The 15,038-nt window shown below is 42.0% G+C and overlaps 2 protein-coding genes across 3 annotated transcripts in view; both read right to left on the bottom strand.

Moving 5' to 3' along the window:
- tmcc2 (transmembrane and coiled-coil domain family 2) overlaps positions 1 to 2,006 on the bottom strand; it is a 3,686-nt gene extending 1,680 nt beyond the window's left edge. Inside the window, exons 1-3 of the mRNA XM_035661418.1 lie at positions 1,639 to 2,006; positions 712 to 1,328; positions 148 to 283 (exon numbers count right to left, since the gene is read on the bottom strand). Of these exons, the coding sequence (XP_035517311.1) occupies positions 148 to 283; positions 712 to 1,328; positions 1,639 to 1,929 (1,044 nt within the window). The 5' untranslated portion in view covers positions 1,930 to 2,006. The remainder of the gene's footprint in view (positions 1 to 147; positions 284 to 711; positions 1,329 to 1,638) is intronic.
- A 5,236-nt stretch (positions 2,007 to 7,242) lies between these two features.
- cdkn1a (cyclin-dependent kinase inhibitor 1A) lies at positions 7,243 to 12,283 on the bottom strand. 2 transcript variants are annotated; one of them, XM_035662156.1, is made up of 3 exons: positions 11,918 to 12,283; positions 8,944 to 9,397; positions 7,243 to 8,851 (listed from the first exon to the last, which is right to left on the bottom strand). In XM_035662156.1, the coding sequence occupies exons 2-3, from the start codon at positions 9,386 to 9,388 to the stop codon at positions 8,796 to 8,798; spliced, it is 501 nt and encodes a 166-aa protein (XP_035518049.1). In that variant the 5' UTR covers positions 9,389 to 9,397; positions 11,918 to 12,283; the 3' UTR covers positions 7,243 to 8,795. The 2 variants fall into 2 exon arrangements, with proteins under 2 accessions (XP_035518049.1, XP_035518048.1); XM_035662155.1 differs by lacking the exon at positions 11,918 to 12,283 and adding an exon at positions 9,677 to 9,770.
- Positions 12,284 to 15,038: the final 2,755 nt, after the last annotated feature.

Raw genomic sequence — 15,038 nt, 5'->3', positions numbered from 1 at the left:
CATGGGTGGCCAGCTCTACCCACTCAGCTAACCGGGTGTCCAACTAAAGAGGTTTTTAACTTCACTATTAATTTGTGAATATATATTTATTATAGAAAAATTCTTAAGACCTGAAGCCTCGTTTTCAGGGGTTTTGAGGATCTTTACCTGAATGTCCCTCGCTCTCTCATAGGACTGGTAGGCGACTTTTTCCTCCATGCTGGCGAGTTCCTGTTTAAGGTTAGTCATCTCATTCTGGTGCAGCTCTGTTAAATCATTTAACTGTTCCTCAAGTCGCTCATACCTGAATACACAGTACAAAATACACACAAGAATCCTCAAAGTAATGCAGAACATCATGAAAAATTTAAACTTCAACTCTTAAAGGTCCAGTGTCTAGGATTTAGTGGCGTCTAGCAGTGAAGTTTCAGATTGCAACTAACTGAACACCGCTCGTGTGTGTATTTGACGACTTGGGAATGAGAACAGGAGTGTGTGTGTGTGTAGGAGAAACTATGGTGGCTGTGAATAAGGGTATGATTAACTATTAAAAACACATCACAAAAGGTTTGATGATATTACGATGATAATGGGAACTGTAGTTTATTTTGTATTTGTTTTTATACAAATTTACTATTAACTAGTAGGAAAAAAGGGACTTGAGCAATGAAATTGTGTGCTGTTAGTTTACACTTTTCATGTTCATACGTGTGTTTTATTTTGGATGTGTACCTGTATCTCTCTTCTTGCAGGCACTGTGTCATGTAGGAGTAGTCACTCTGCAGCTGGCCCTTCATGTCATCAATAGCATCCTCCATATGTGCCTGGCTGGCCTTAATCTCCTGCAGGCCCTCAAGTAGAGAGTCCCAAGAGCTGTGCATGTGATGGTGGTGGTGGTGGTGCCCGTCCAATCTGGGACTCCCCATGGTTGGTCCTAACAAGCCTCCTCCTCCCCCTGCCCCACCAGAATTACTGCCTGCTCCTGAGCCGGACGTGGCGCTGGAGCACTCGTCGTCGCTGCCGTACTTTGGGCTGGAGACCAGAGTGGCACTTCCACTCAGGGCACGAGGTGTGGGGGCGTCCTCAGAGTGTCCCCCGACTCCGTCTTCGAGTGTGTCCTTTAAGTGAGCAATGTTATCTGCACTGCCAAACTTGTTCCTGATTAGACTGGCAAACTCTCTTGGCTTGGAGACCACGGCTGTGTGGGTGAGGGCGGATACTCCACCTTTGACTCCTATGACTACTCCACCTCCAAAACCACTTATCCCAGCACGAACATTGGCCCCAACGTCCTTCAATCCCTGCTGCATGTCCCGCAGGACATCCTTAGGCTGCCTGGCTGGTCCATTCTGTAGAGAGGGAAGAGAAATGAGGAAGCAGAGAAGTGGAGGATCTCAAAGGTAGGAGAGAGGTGATTAGGTTCAAGGGAGAGAACTGTAGGAAGATAGATGAGGAAAGCAGGCCCTGTAGAGAATTAGGTAAGACACAGGATGATGCATTGGTTTAAATGAGTGTCAGGAGATGACAATCATCAGTCTTGATTTGGACACAGCTGTCCTCAGTCATGAGATAATTATTCAAAACAGCACAAACATATCTCCACATGAAGACATCACACGTTCCCATAGGAACTAACTGCACACACACTTGCTCACCTACCTGTTCTATCTCCTTTAACTTCTTGTGATAGTGCTCTAGTTTCTTGTGCAAGTGTGCGATGGTCTGGGCTGACTTCTGGTTCTTCTTCTCGAACACCTGCTTGATTCTGGACGCCTGCTGTTTGTCTGCGTTGTGTGCCAACTTCAGGTACTCTGCAACGTTGTCGTCCCGGGCCTCCTGCTCCACACGGATCTGTTCGGTGACCTTCAGAATCTTCTGCTGCAGGTGCTCCAGAGCAACACGGGTTCTCTGCGGCTCGCCGGCCCCCGAACACTCAGCACCCCCGGCCATGACCCCAGATGCTGCTGCAGCTCCGTCCGCACTGATGTTACTGTCAGAGCCTCCATGGCTGGTAGTGGAGGGTAGGCCTAGAGTTGCCACCTCGCTCTTATCCAGCTGAGGGGACGAGAAGGCAGGGGGAGGTAATCAGGGACAGAGAGACTACAACTACTACAGATAAAGTACTATTAACATGACTTTACTGAAGTAGAAGAAACGTTGCATGTATTGAAATCTACTCAAGTAGAAGTACAAAGGAAGATTATTCTGAGCAATTGGCCCAGTGTTGCATCCTGTACTTATTAGAGCAGCAAAGCGCTGCGAGGACCCTATTTAAACTGCTCAGGTTATTATTTTATTCCCCATTGAATCACATTTATGGCGGCTGCAACATGCTCGAAAACTCATGAAACGTGGCACAAAATTCAGCAGTGGCAAAAATGTACCTATTCTGTGGGTCTCGCATATGGGCGCCCTAAACTCAGCCCCCAAGACATGTTTCACTGATATGTATGAAAATCATAAAATCATATGTATAACCAGACAAACAAAAAAGCCTCTTGCACCCAAACCCAACCGGAAGTCAGTCGATTTGCACGTTTTGTATTTTAACATCATCCTCCTAGAGAATTTATTAGATCAGAGGGCCTTATCATCGCTGCTTGCAGCTTTAATTTGACCTTTATTTTTGAAACGGTTCATCACAAACTTAAATGTTATAACAGACAAACAATTGTCTGTGTAATCCAGAGAGTCTTTTAGTCAGGCACTGCAAGTCCCCTGAACATGCAAAAATGTGACATATGTCTACAGACAAATAGATAATTAAACATATATGAGTATTTGGAAGTTTCCAATGATATATGAACATTTACTTGAGTTTAAATTAAGCAGTTTTTAAGCAGGAAATGCTAAAAAAAAAAAAAAAGACTAAAATAACATTCTCAGAACTTTGTCCCTATTTTCTCTTTAATGATTAGAAAATGACATTGTTTGCTGTAAGGAACTTCTTGGAAATTATTAGGGAATTAAGGACTCAATACAGTAGGCTATATAAATAAACTTGCAGTTAGTTACTTTCCACCCCTGGTGGTAATGCCTCTAATTGATTTGATGGAGGCATCAGGGAGTACACAGAAAGGCCATCATGCATTAATTAGATGATAGATAATTACACTGCTTCCTGCCCTGCACAGCCTCAGAAACTCATCTTCACTACAAACAAGTTACTTTGAAACGCCTTTCTTTTAAAGACGCATACGAGAAATAAAAGGGTAAAAGCACACCGCATGGTACATTTAAAAACTTTGATGGTGTGTAGCAAAGGACAATAATGATGATGATGATGATGAAGATGAAATGTTGGTGACCGTCCATGTATGTATATCTGTCTGTATGTGTTCTGGATCATTCTGCCTGATTCTGGCACCAAACCTAAATGTCTGCCTGCCTTTTCAGCCCGAGGTTGCAATCTCTTCAAACAATGAGCCCTGTGCTGACACCTCGCTGATACACGAGGGGATCCCCTGCTCGGTATTATATCTATGTATATGTGTAGCATGGCAGATGGAGGGATTGTTAATGACCCGCTGCCCGACGTCAAAACAGTGTAATCAGACCCTGCAAACACGAGCTCAGGCAGACACACGACACCAAACATCTCATAGCGCTGCTCCAATTTCTCCAGGCGGGACAGTGCAAAGATTTATATGGATTTTTATTTGTGTAACAGAGAGAAATCAGCACAAGCTCCTTTCTGCTATAAGTATATAGGCTACACACAGAATATTATATTATTCATATTATTATTATTATTATTATTTCACAAAGTAGGTTACAATCACATTGTAATTGAGAGGAAAAACAGATGACTGCAGTCCCCTGGTGGTTACTCATTCCCTGATTTTGTCAGGCAAAGTGAGATGCTTATGCAGTAAGCTAAGCGATGGCTCTTATGAGGAGGCGATGCAGTGTCCAGCGGTACATATGGGTGAAAACAGACAACAACAACAACAAAAAACACACAACACAGAGGAGATGCTCAAATCTAACGGTGACGGTCCGGTGATGGATCAAAAAGGCTGGTGGAGGTCGGAAGAGAAGCAGGGCTGTGGATGAGGATGGAGATGACAGATGTCTATGGCACACACAAAAAAAAAAAAACCAAGAGGACAGGGGGGGTGATGCCTCTGCCTCCCTCACTCGGCAGGAGACGCACTGTGACACGAGAGACGGCCGATGGATGTCAACAAGCGTGGATGCGAACACATGAGGATGAGACACAAGCAGCACAGCAATAAATTAAATTAGAAACGTTACCATACTGCTTTAATCCAATTTTTGCAGTGCCATTGCAAGTCTGTGTTCGAGGCCCATCCTCCTCCACCTCCTGCCTCCTCCTCCTCCTCCTCCCCCTGTACTCACCGAGGAGGAGCCCCCCTCCTCAAATATCTTTACCCTCAGCCGTTGCCTGGCTGACTATCCCCTCACTGGATCCTAATGCTCCATTGTTAATGCCATCGATATCTGCAGCCTCCCACTCCCTCTCTCCCTCTCTCTAATGCTCTGATCTCTCTCTCTCTCTCTCTCTCTCCCTCCTTTGTGGTATATGCTCCCTCCGCCTCCCTGTTGTCGCTCTACCTCTGTGTCCCGCTCTCCTTCAGTCTAAATGCAAAATGCTAGCTGTCCTGCCCTATAATGGAAGTGGCGAGCCTGAGGACAGATGATGGGGGAATGGGCGGGGGGGACTGGGACGAGCTTAGCGCCAGGCGTCGAGGTGCTCTGTACCGTTGAGGCCAGAGGAGAGGCACAGGGAGGGAGGGAGGAGGGAACACAGCGGGGCCTGTGGCAGGGCCTACTCCAGGCCTTTTCATTCCCCATATACACACATAACCAGTGTGCCTGATGTGGGCGTGCAGTGATGGGGTGGCCAAAAGTACACCAGTGTCTGTCTGGCCCTGATTCCAATCTCATTAACTTTATCCTCATTTTCCTCCTTGTCCAAGAGAGACAAAAGTGTGGTGTCTGAGCTACTCTTAGGGGCACTTTCTTAATCTCTGTGCTGAAATGTGTGTCAAGTGTCGTCTGTGGAGGTACCCGCTAAACATAGCATGCTGAACGAAGCTGTCATCTCATCTTAGGAAACACACCTGAATAAGTCAGAGAGGAATAGGATGTGGCATACACAAAAAAATTCAATGGAAGAAGTATCAGAGGATCTGTTTACTGAGGTAGGTAAACGGAGCAAGTACACCAGTATACAAATACACATTTGGTTGATAGTAAAAGTAACAAGTATTATGTTTTAGCAACGAAAGTGTTATTCTGAATGTTAGAGCTGGAGCTTAATTTAAGCCCTACGTTATGTATATTGGGTATTTAAAGCTGATATGTACAGCAAGTTCAGTTTCAACATTTAAAGGTTACTAAAATTGTCACATAAGTGAAGAATAATAGTTCTAGCATTATTTTAGAAGATGTCTGTGTCCTGTGTTTACAGAGATACTCCACCTGACTTACATGCTAACCAGCTAGCTTTGGCCCATCCTGTCTCCTAATACCACTTTGTACCTCATGAGGCAATAGTTAGTCACTGTAGTATCCAGTCTTCCCCCAGTCCAACAATGAGGGGGGGGGTTTCTTGCCAGGTTTATCTCCTGGCACCCAGGGCGGACCCCGCCATAACCCCTACTCAGGCCTCCAGATGTGGGCATTGACTGATGGTCAGGAAGGGCACTACGCTTTGCAGCCAATTTGACATAGTGGCCGACCCGTGTAATGACAACAATGGTGTCCATCACGTGATGCACACTGTCCTAAGAAGACTTTTCCCCGTACGATTATATTGTGAAAGAAGCAGTTGTTAAACAGTGAATACATTTTTAATAAGACCGCTAGCTGCACAGCTAACTGAGCTAACTAGCTAACGCCAGATACAGGTGACCAGTTTGTACATATTGCACCTTTAAACATAACAAAGTGTACATTTTATAAATATACCCAAGTAAAAAGGACAGTTTTCCTAAAGTAGATGTATAAAGTACAAGTACCTCACAGTTGTATTTCAGTATTGTACTTAATTATATTCCACCACTGCTCAAGGGGAATAAAAAACAATCAATACTCCATAAATACACCAATGTAATGGTGTATTTCTCTTGATATATTAGCCCATATTTATTATTGGCTTTTAATTGTTAACCATCACCTTAATTTGCTGGAATTTGATTATTTCATGCCACACCCTGCCCATGGATGAGGGCCACCCTACAAAAGCACTGTAGGGGGCACCAGAAACACTCCTGTTATCTTTAATTTACTTCATACTTATGATAAAGTTGATAACTCTACTTTCTTTAAACAAAGTTGACAGGTTATTCTTTACAGTACATGCTCGAAGTTTATCTACAAGAGGCAAGAATGTTACACAAAACCACACCTGGGTGTTTCCCATTAAACACACAGTACCAGTACTACAGTGAGTGATGAGTGTCCTCCACCTGTAGACTGAACACCAGTGGTAGAGACAGTAAGTAAACATAGAAACACCACCATGTAAAAATAATGTCAATTATAAGTCCTGCATTGTAAATCTTACCTACCTCTCCTTGATATAGTTTAAATATTAAATCTATTAATAAATCTATTAAATAAATATAAATACATTATAAGTACTCATTATAGATCAATTATTATTACTGATGCCTTCATGTATATTTCATAGCATTGCACTGTTGTAGTTGGTTGAGGTGGAGTTCATTTTAATGTCTATAAACCATTAAGTATCCACATCTTTAAAAGGCCATCATTATCTATGAGCTGATGTGTTTTTGTATTTAAAATCTTGATGAGTTAAGTAGCTGCTACTACCACGTTTCCACTTTATACAACTTTATATGGCTACTTTACTATATTTCAGGGACAAAATTGTAGTTTTTACAGCTATAATTATAGGCTACTTCTCAGATTAAGATTTACATAGAAAATACAAAAATATATAATAATACAACATTGTAATATATAATAACGTAACACTGACAGGGGCCATACTCAACCGAAATTTAGGTACTTTTACTTTTGATACTTAAGTATACTTTGATGATACTTCAGTACTTTTATTTAAATAAATGCAGAACTTTTGCTTGTAAAGGACTATTTTTAGTCGATTGAAGAATCTAAATACTTACCAATGTTTTTTAAAAAGTGAGTACCATAAATGACTCCTCCGGACTATTTATTATTACATATAAAATATATATATAGTTTTTGTCTCACACACACACAAAGTAAAGACCACAATAAAGCAAAACCTTCACAAGAAAATGATTTAGAATATTTTATTGGATTTTGTAATTCTCATAATAATTAAACACAGACTACAATAACACAAGGAATAGCGTCTCACAATAAATAAGGATAGATCTTTTCTTTTGTAGCTTTTTTACATAAAACAATATGTAGGATCTGTGCACAAGCATCTATTAACAGAAGTGCATTCATTGTTTGGGGTAATGCTGTTTTTTTTTTGTTTAGCCTCGTATTTGCAGCGGCGAACATTTCTAAGCTGTCAGTTCGTAAGGATTAGCTTTACAGTGACCTTGTTCGACACCCTTTCAGATTATCCATAGCAGCAGGATTTGCCAACATATAGTCATAAGTGTCGTGAACAAACATGCTATTTGTTTTGAGGCAGACATTGTCTGTTATAATTGCACTATGCGTCCAAATAGAAAAGAATAAAGCACTTTAGCTTAGTAAATAATACATTTGCTTCCGTGAACACTGTCTTGTGATTGTCCTTTATGGAACTTCAAATACCAAAACAAATGCCGTGAAGGCACTAGAAAATGGGTGTTTAGGATACACCACCTATCAGATGTATGTGCAATACTGCAATGTTTTTTTTTATGATTATGCTACTAGTGCTGTATTAAACTCTATAGTTAAATCTCTGATATATATCTAAATAAACCTAAATATATGTGTTTTAAGGTGTTCCAAAGACATGGTGCTACACTCTTAACCTACACTACCTGGTGCTGTACACATGTCTGAGTCCGGGCAGGGGCAACTTCTGGAGGTCTGCTTTGAAGATCGATCGACATACAGTTGATGGAAATAACCGAAGAGGACATGATGGCACTTCTGTCATTAATAATCTAAGCAAAGCAACAGCATGTACAGGATATCAGAACTCTTCAAGTATGTTCCTATGAGTACATGATGGTAGAAAATACACGACTGTACATCTGGATATATAAAGTATAATAAACGTTTTTAAACACAGAAAAGACTCCTAGCCCTCATGATACACATAAAGAAATAACATTGTAGAAAAACAATAGTGGATTTTAACAAAAGGAGCCAAAGGGCTTCATCCATTCTCTACTTTTTTTAGTCATTCTGCAGTTTTATCACAGCCACTCCTTAATTTCATTAAGAGACAGAATGATTTCAACCAACATGACTTCTGTTTCAAGTGTATACAGTAATGTGTTTATCCATCGTATCTTGCGTTTTCAGCACTGTGGAATGTACAGTAGGAAATGTCAGTCAACACTTTGGCATCCTCATGATCCAAATGAGTATAAATCCACCGATTCCAGAGATTACCGTTAATCTTCTCTGCTCAAATGTCCCCTTCTTACCACTGGGGAAAAAACACCAACCCCCTCAGAGTAAATACAGTACCATAATTAACCTGATAGTGATGATGTGTAGCTGAGGTCCCTTCTGTGGTCATCACCGGGTACAGGACCCCCCCTTGATGACTGTGACTGTGCAGAGTCTATGCAGAGGTGTTGTATTCCTGAGTGTTGTACTGTTTGCATGATTCTTTTGGGATATTGGCACCTTTGCAGTAAACTGAGCCGGAAAAATCACTCGCCGGATTTGGGCGGCATCCAAACCACTCTTCTCTTAGCCTGATAGAAATCTGTTGGGATAGAGAACAGGAAGTTCAGCTCATGCAAATCCACATGAAATTACAACTGTACTCATTCACACTGAGAATATCTACATCTGTACCTGTAATGTTGGTCTGTTTCCTCTTCAGCCCCGTATTCTCTCTCTTCTCCGGTGTTTTCTCCAGGTTCTCCAAATCGTGTTCACATCTCTCTGGCGAACATGGGATGTTCTCCTTCTCGCTCTGTGGTGACCCCACCCTTCCTCCCTTGGGCTTAACTGCTGCTTCTGCCGCCCCCTGACCTCCTGCCTGTCCCAGATCATGCATGCAGGATCTGTAGAGCAGTGGCACCTTGGCTCCTGGGACGCCTTCCCACTGGAAGTCGCCGCTCTCCAGAGGCTTGTCCGAGATGAAGTCGAAGCTCCAGCGCCGCGAAGCCTCCTCCAGGTCTTTCTGCAGCGCGGCCTGGTACTCCGCATGGAGCTGCTCTCGGTCGACGGGGCCGAACAGGTTTCGTCGAGCGGGGCCTCTTCGCAGGGCCCTCAGGATCCGCTTGTGAGTAGCCATAATTCTACACTGCAGGACACAGAGAACAGGGCAACCGGTTAGTTGAGAGCTCCTGCTGGACATCACCAGTGATCAGCTGAGGCAGTGATGGAGATCATCAGCCTTCACTATAGATTAAAACAATTCATCAACTGGATAAAAGGAATAAAAAACTGCATCTCGACACCAATCTGATTCTAAAATTAAAGGAAAATGAATTCCCCTAAATGCTAAAACATCTTAAATTCAACAACATAAAACAAAGTAATTTTACTGCCTTTAAGTTTTAAAAGTAGAAATCAGGCTTACCATGGCTCTAGTCAGTCTAAGTTTCCTCAATGACAACTACAGAATCTCAGACTGGTGTTATTGTGCAGCTCTTTATACCCAGAGTGACTCGCTGAGCCCTCCTCTGTGAATCACTGGTACATGCCTGGACATAATCTCAGACAGACATGTGAGGGCAAGTTCCCAGCAGAGGTTCAGTCACTGCAGGCAGTCACCACTAGGTGGCGGCGTGAGACCATCTACAGACAGCTTGATAAAACAACTTCCAAAGGAACTGATCGGGTATATTGAAGATCATAGGAATTGTTATGAGTCTTATAAATAAATCAGTGCTTTCCACATCCATATATATATATATTTGACAGCACTTGTGTGCACACAGTTCCAGGCATAAAGGTTAAATGGTCGCGGTGCTTCACTGTACGAGCTACAGGAAGGAATCATCGCGTCTCAGGAGACTAATAAGTCTTTATATTCATCCGGGAAGGGCTTGGCAAGGTTCACATTTGAAGGGACAATCAGGAGAAACCTGTCCCAGCCCACCCTAACTATCCTGCTAAAAGCACATTAGGAGAGGGGAGGTCATGGTAATTACATTAATATGTGGAGACACTAATGAAGTTTACTTTCACTGATTTAATTGATTATACCTTTTTCCAGAAACTATTCCGGTTTTATGTGGACGATGGGTTGACGAAGGGTACAGAGGAACAAAATCTGCCAAAACAGATTCAAAAGATGTATGATCCACCAGTCAGACATAACGAATGCGGTTTGACTTGAACAGACGGCTCATTTAAAGACAGTCTGACATTTAAACAAAGCTTTATAGCCAATGTGATGTTTAATTGTTGTATAAAAATATAGATAAAAGTGTGAAATGTGTGTAAAACATGTTCCTGTTGCATCATCTGACTTGGCTCTGTGGCCACACCACAGAGCCAAGCAGAATGAGGTAATGTGATGGGGCATTTTTCCAAGAGCTTCTGTTTATTCATACAACTTCCTGATTCACCGAAGCACAACTATGTTTCCCAGAGCTTTCCTATAAACCGCAACTTATATAACTGAAAGTGTTCAGCTTTTCACCTTGTAAGTGACATTAACTTTGAGCGTTCTTGTTTACAAAAACATATTCAATACTACATTTGTATTAAAGGAGCATTTATGGGAGTAAAAAATTTGAGATTTCATGAAAGAAAAAAAAAGGACTGTACCACTGAGCGGGGCCCTTGAGGGACTTCCAGAAAACTAATAATACATCTTTAATGCATCAAATCTGCTACTTCACTAGTTATAAACTGTCCCAGAGTGGACAATGATGGGCACTCTGTTTTAATCATGGGTTTTCACTGAACACTGAGCCTTCCCCGCCCACTGTTACATAACTGTGGACCTGCACCTCCTCAGGTCCAGGTTCAGGTTCAGGTTCAGGTGGTGGGGTACCTTCATTGGGAGAAATCTGATCAAACTAGTTCCAAAAAAAATCTAATGACTCCTCATCTAAGTTGGTTAGAAAAATGTGGGGGAGCACTGCTGTGAGACAACATGGTCCCCCCCCTGTCTCCCCCTCCACACTCCTTCCTTCCACGGGATTGGCCCTCAGAGAGGCAGAGGGGCGGTGCAGGGAGGAGTGATTCAAGGCTGTGGCGGGAGAGGAGTCGAGCATGTGCGGCGGAGGCACCCTGCAGAGACCCAGCCCACTTTACTACGGCTCCACGTGAAGCTGGAGCTCGTGTCATACAGTCACACTGGGCTGTCACTGAAGCCTGGACCTCCCTCCCTCACACACACACACACTCACACACACACACACACACACTCACACACACACACACACTCACACACACACACACACACACACACTCACACACACACACACTCACACACACACACACACACACACATACTCATACACAATAATATGAGTATAAGTGTGACAGGACGCCTGAATGTAGAGTTTTTGAATATTTTTGGTCAACTTTTAAGAGAGAAACTTAAACCTAGAAAGCTGAAATAAACCCATATAAAGGCAGTGGAAGTTATTAGTCACGTAAACGCACCATTAAAAGAGTGTAAGTATAAAAATATTCAATGTATAGACATGAAGGTATATTATATTGTGTATATTACAGGTTATATTGACATTTAACCTCGATATCTGTTTCTAGAGTTACTTACACACTTATAAAAAACAACATTTACATGATAAAATGCTAAAAAACACCATTTGAAGTACTAGTCCAGGGTGGTTTTACTCACATTATCATCCAGCTGCAGTCCTCTCCAGTGAAAAAGATCCTTCTTATTTCAAACGTGTTGAATGAATCCGATGTTTATCTGCCTCCTTGTTGTTGTTGTTTTTTATAATTTACCCAACAGCTCCGATGTGAAAATATGGCTGATGTTACAGAACCCAGCCCCTCGGATGAATCAAACACAACTCTGATAGTAACTCACTGCTCCTCATCTGGGTTAAACCTTCACTAACTGCGGTGGGCGGGGATCCAGCAGCTCTCGTGCCGAGGCGGGGTCAGCTCGGTCACACGTGGATTTCGCCCGGTAAACACATGAGCACACTTGAAGTTTTGGCTCCTGTAGTTAGTCGAGAGGAGATTCAGGCTCGGGGCTCGACCCAGCGCTGCCTCTCACTGCGCATGACAGAGGGGCAAACGTGCAAGTATCCCGGATGTACTTTGGACACGAGGTGGGTGTCTGCAGTTGGGTCGTGTTGTTTACCTCCTCCTGGGTAGTTTCAGTGTCTGCAGCAGCTTCATTTAAAGCACAAATACCACAGTGTGCATGTACATAAACAATGGTGGGAATATGTCGTAATAATATAATATTAATAATGTATTCTGTGGTACTTATATTAATATTTTATCTTACTTTGTCATTTTAAGGGAAATGTACTTTTTGCTCCACTAAATTTTTCTGCACTATAATGGAAGTGACTGGTTACTTTAAAAGAAAAAAAAATGTATATACAAAGCATGATTATCTTATAAAATATGTTGCATTTTTACAGACCTACATTGAATGTAATCAAGTACATTTACTGAAGTACACTTTTGGGGTACGTATACTTTAATTTGGTATTTCCATTGCGTGCAGTGTTGTTGAAGGCATCTTCCATTAAACTTAAATCAAAAGTAAGGTCTCCTTTTTAAGTACTGGTGCTGGTTTGACAGCAAATATGAAGTTGACAAAAACAAGAAGCCTTTAACTATGTTTATGGAGTAACATGACATGACACATAATGCCATTTTAATTGAGCTATATCTGATGTGGTATCATGTATATTTAGGCGTGTTGATGTAGCAATCTATTTTTTCTTATTTAGTTTGCACTGATGTAGTCTGGGTTTTAAGATTTGATTACATCTTTTAACATCTTGGTACCATGTTGGAAATCACTACAACATCTTATCCCACGGACTGATGTTTCTGTAGATCCATGAATGAATCAGTAAAAGTACAATATTACTCAGAACTGTGCTTGTGTGGGCAGGGGTTGTTTACAGGTCAGCCCAGAGACAACTCCTCACACCTCCCAATCACATCACGCATCAACAAGAGCCCCAACTGTATGACGCAGCGTATAAAAAGGCCCAACTGATCTCACAGTGAGTCCTTTGTGGAGGAAACTGACGCGACAGAAACACCCTCAGACTGTTTACAAATCTACAGTGCGGCTACAGTCATATGCACTGAAGTTAATGAAGTTGTAACTAAACGGAAAGGTACAATGAGTGCACACTGTTACTGTGCAGCAGCTGTGTGACTACATTTGTACAGCTGAGTGGACACTTTATTATCAGCTCTCAGGCAGCTGCACAGTCCAGAGCCCGTCAAATTATCTCATTCATTATGTGCTTCATCATATTCAGGTCTTTGTTCTGCACTGTGAAAGGTTTGATGCAATAGAAGGCGCCAAATGAAGCGCGTAGAGACCATGCATGGCAACTTAGTTAACCATTTAATGAGTGACACAAAGTCGTCCTGGAGTTCTGCTCTTTGTAACTTTATCACCTGCCACTATGGTTACATAACACATCCTTAATGCTTGTGTTAGGGAGTAAGGTTGTTATTTTAAAAAAATTGTATTTGATTTTAATGGTCCCATAAGCAGCTGGACTATTCTCATCAGATGGATTTTGGTATAGTTTGAGGTTTGCCAACGCAGAGGGGTCTGGCAGTTGAGCCTGACTCAATTTTGCTGCAACAAAACATGACGTCATCTGGCAAGTTGCCCGTTACCCAATGAAATACATGCAAGAGCTGCTGGACTACTTTATAAGGCTGTATTTCTTTTTTCCCCTTATATATATATATATTATTTTTTTTTAAGTTATATTTTTGGGGGGCTTTTATTGCCTTTAATTGATAATGACAGCTGCAAAGCAAAGGGAAGGAGAGAGTGAGAGGATGACACACAGTGAAGGGCTACAGGTCAGAGGCGAACCCAGCAAGGACTCCAGCTCCACCAGGCGAGCCACCACAGCACCCTATACGGCTGTATTTCTACTGTTCACCTCTAAATCTTCATATAATTAATAATAATAATTGCTACTGTGATTATCTCCTGGAGTAGTAAAGATCTTGTGTCAGAATATCATATTGCTGTGTAGTGTTTTCTCACAAGCCTTCAAATTCACACATGTGACTCAACCTGGACTTCCTAGATCAGATTTCATGTGACCGATACCTGAAGAAACACACACCTCTACACCAACAACAGTGTTGTTTTCACACAGCGCTGAAGGCCTGCTTAAGTCTTGTTGACTTTGACAATCCCTGCTACTTCAGGAAGTCAGTGCTCCCGGACCCACTCAGGAAATAGTCCGACATATAACCCCACTTTGGTTACTGTGCGGATTACACAAACAAGATATAACATGTGAATAAATGAATGTTAGAGGAGCTTTTAGGTTGGTACTGTTGTTGTTAGACAGGCTGACTGTTTCTCTCTGTTTGGCTGCTGGCTGTAGCTTCATATTGGGGTACAAGACTGATATCAATCGTCTCAGCTAACTCTCAGCAAAATGGCACAAAATATTTAAACTTCTGTTTAGTCCACACAAGATCTATTTCTCAGAGTCCATGTTGAGTTCATCAAATGTTGTGGGTTTGACCAATTGACCTTTTTTACAGCAGCCATTTTAACATAAAAATGATTAAGGTTCAGTCCCATTCAGAGCTGCCGGTCGGGGGGCTCAAAGAAAGGCTCTGCTACACTAAATGGAACAGAGCCTTAATTACTGCCATTAATAACGCCTGTGATTACCCTACTATTTCACATCAAAATGGCCGCTGTGAAAAAGGTCTACTGCCCAACTCATTCCCTTTACGAAGATTTGAACTGAGAAAAGCAGCTATGATCT

This window comes from Morone saxatilis, unplaced genomic scaffold (genome assembly GCF_004916995.1).
Source record: "Morone saxatilis isolate NCDOM2014 unplaced genomic scaffold, NCSU_SB_2.0 Contig18, whole genome shotgun sequence".
In the NCBI taxonomy this organism is placed as follows: domain Eukaryota; kingdom Metazoa; phylum Chordata; class Actinopteri; family Moronidae; genus Morone; species Morone saxatilis.
This window is presented reverse-complemented; position numbering and strand designations above follow the sequence as displayed.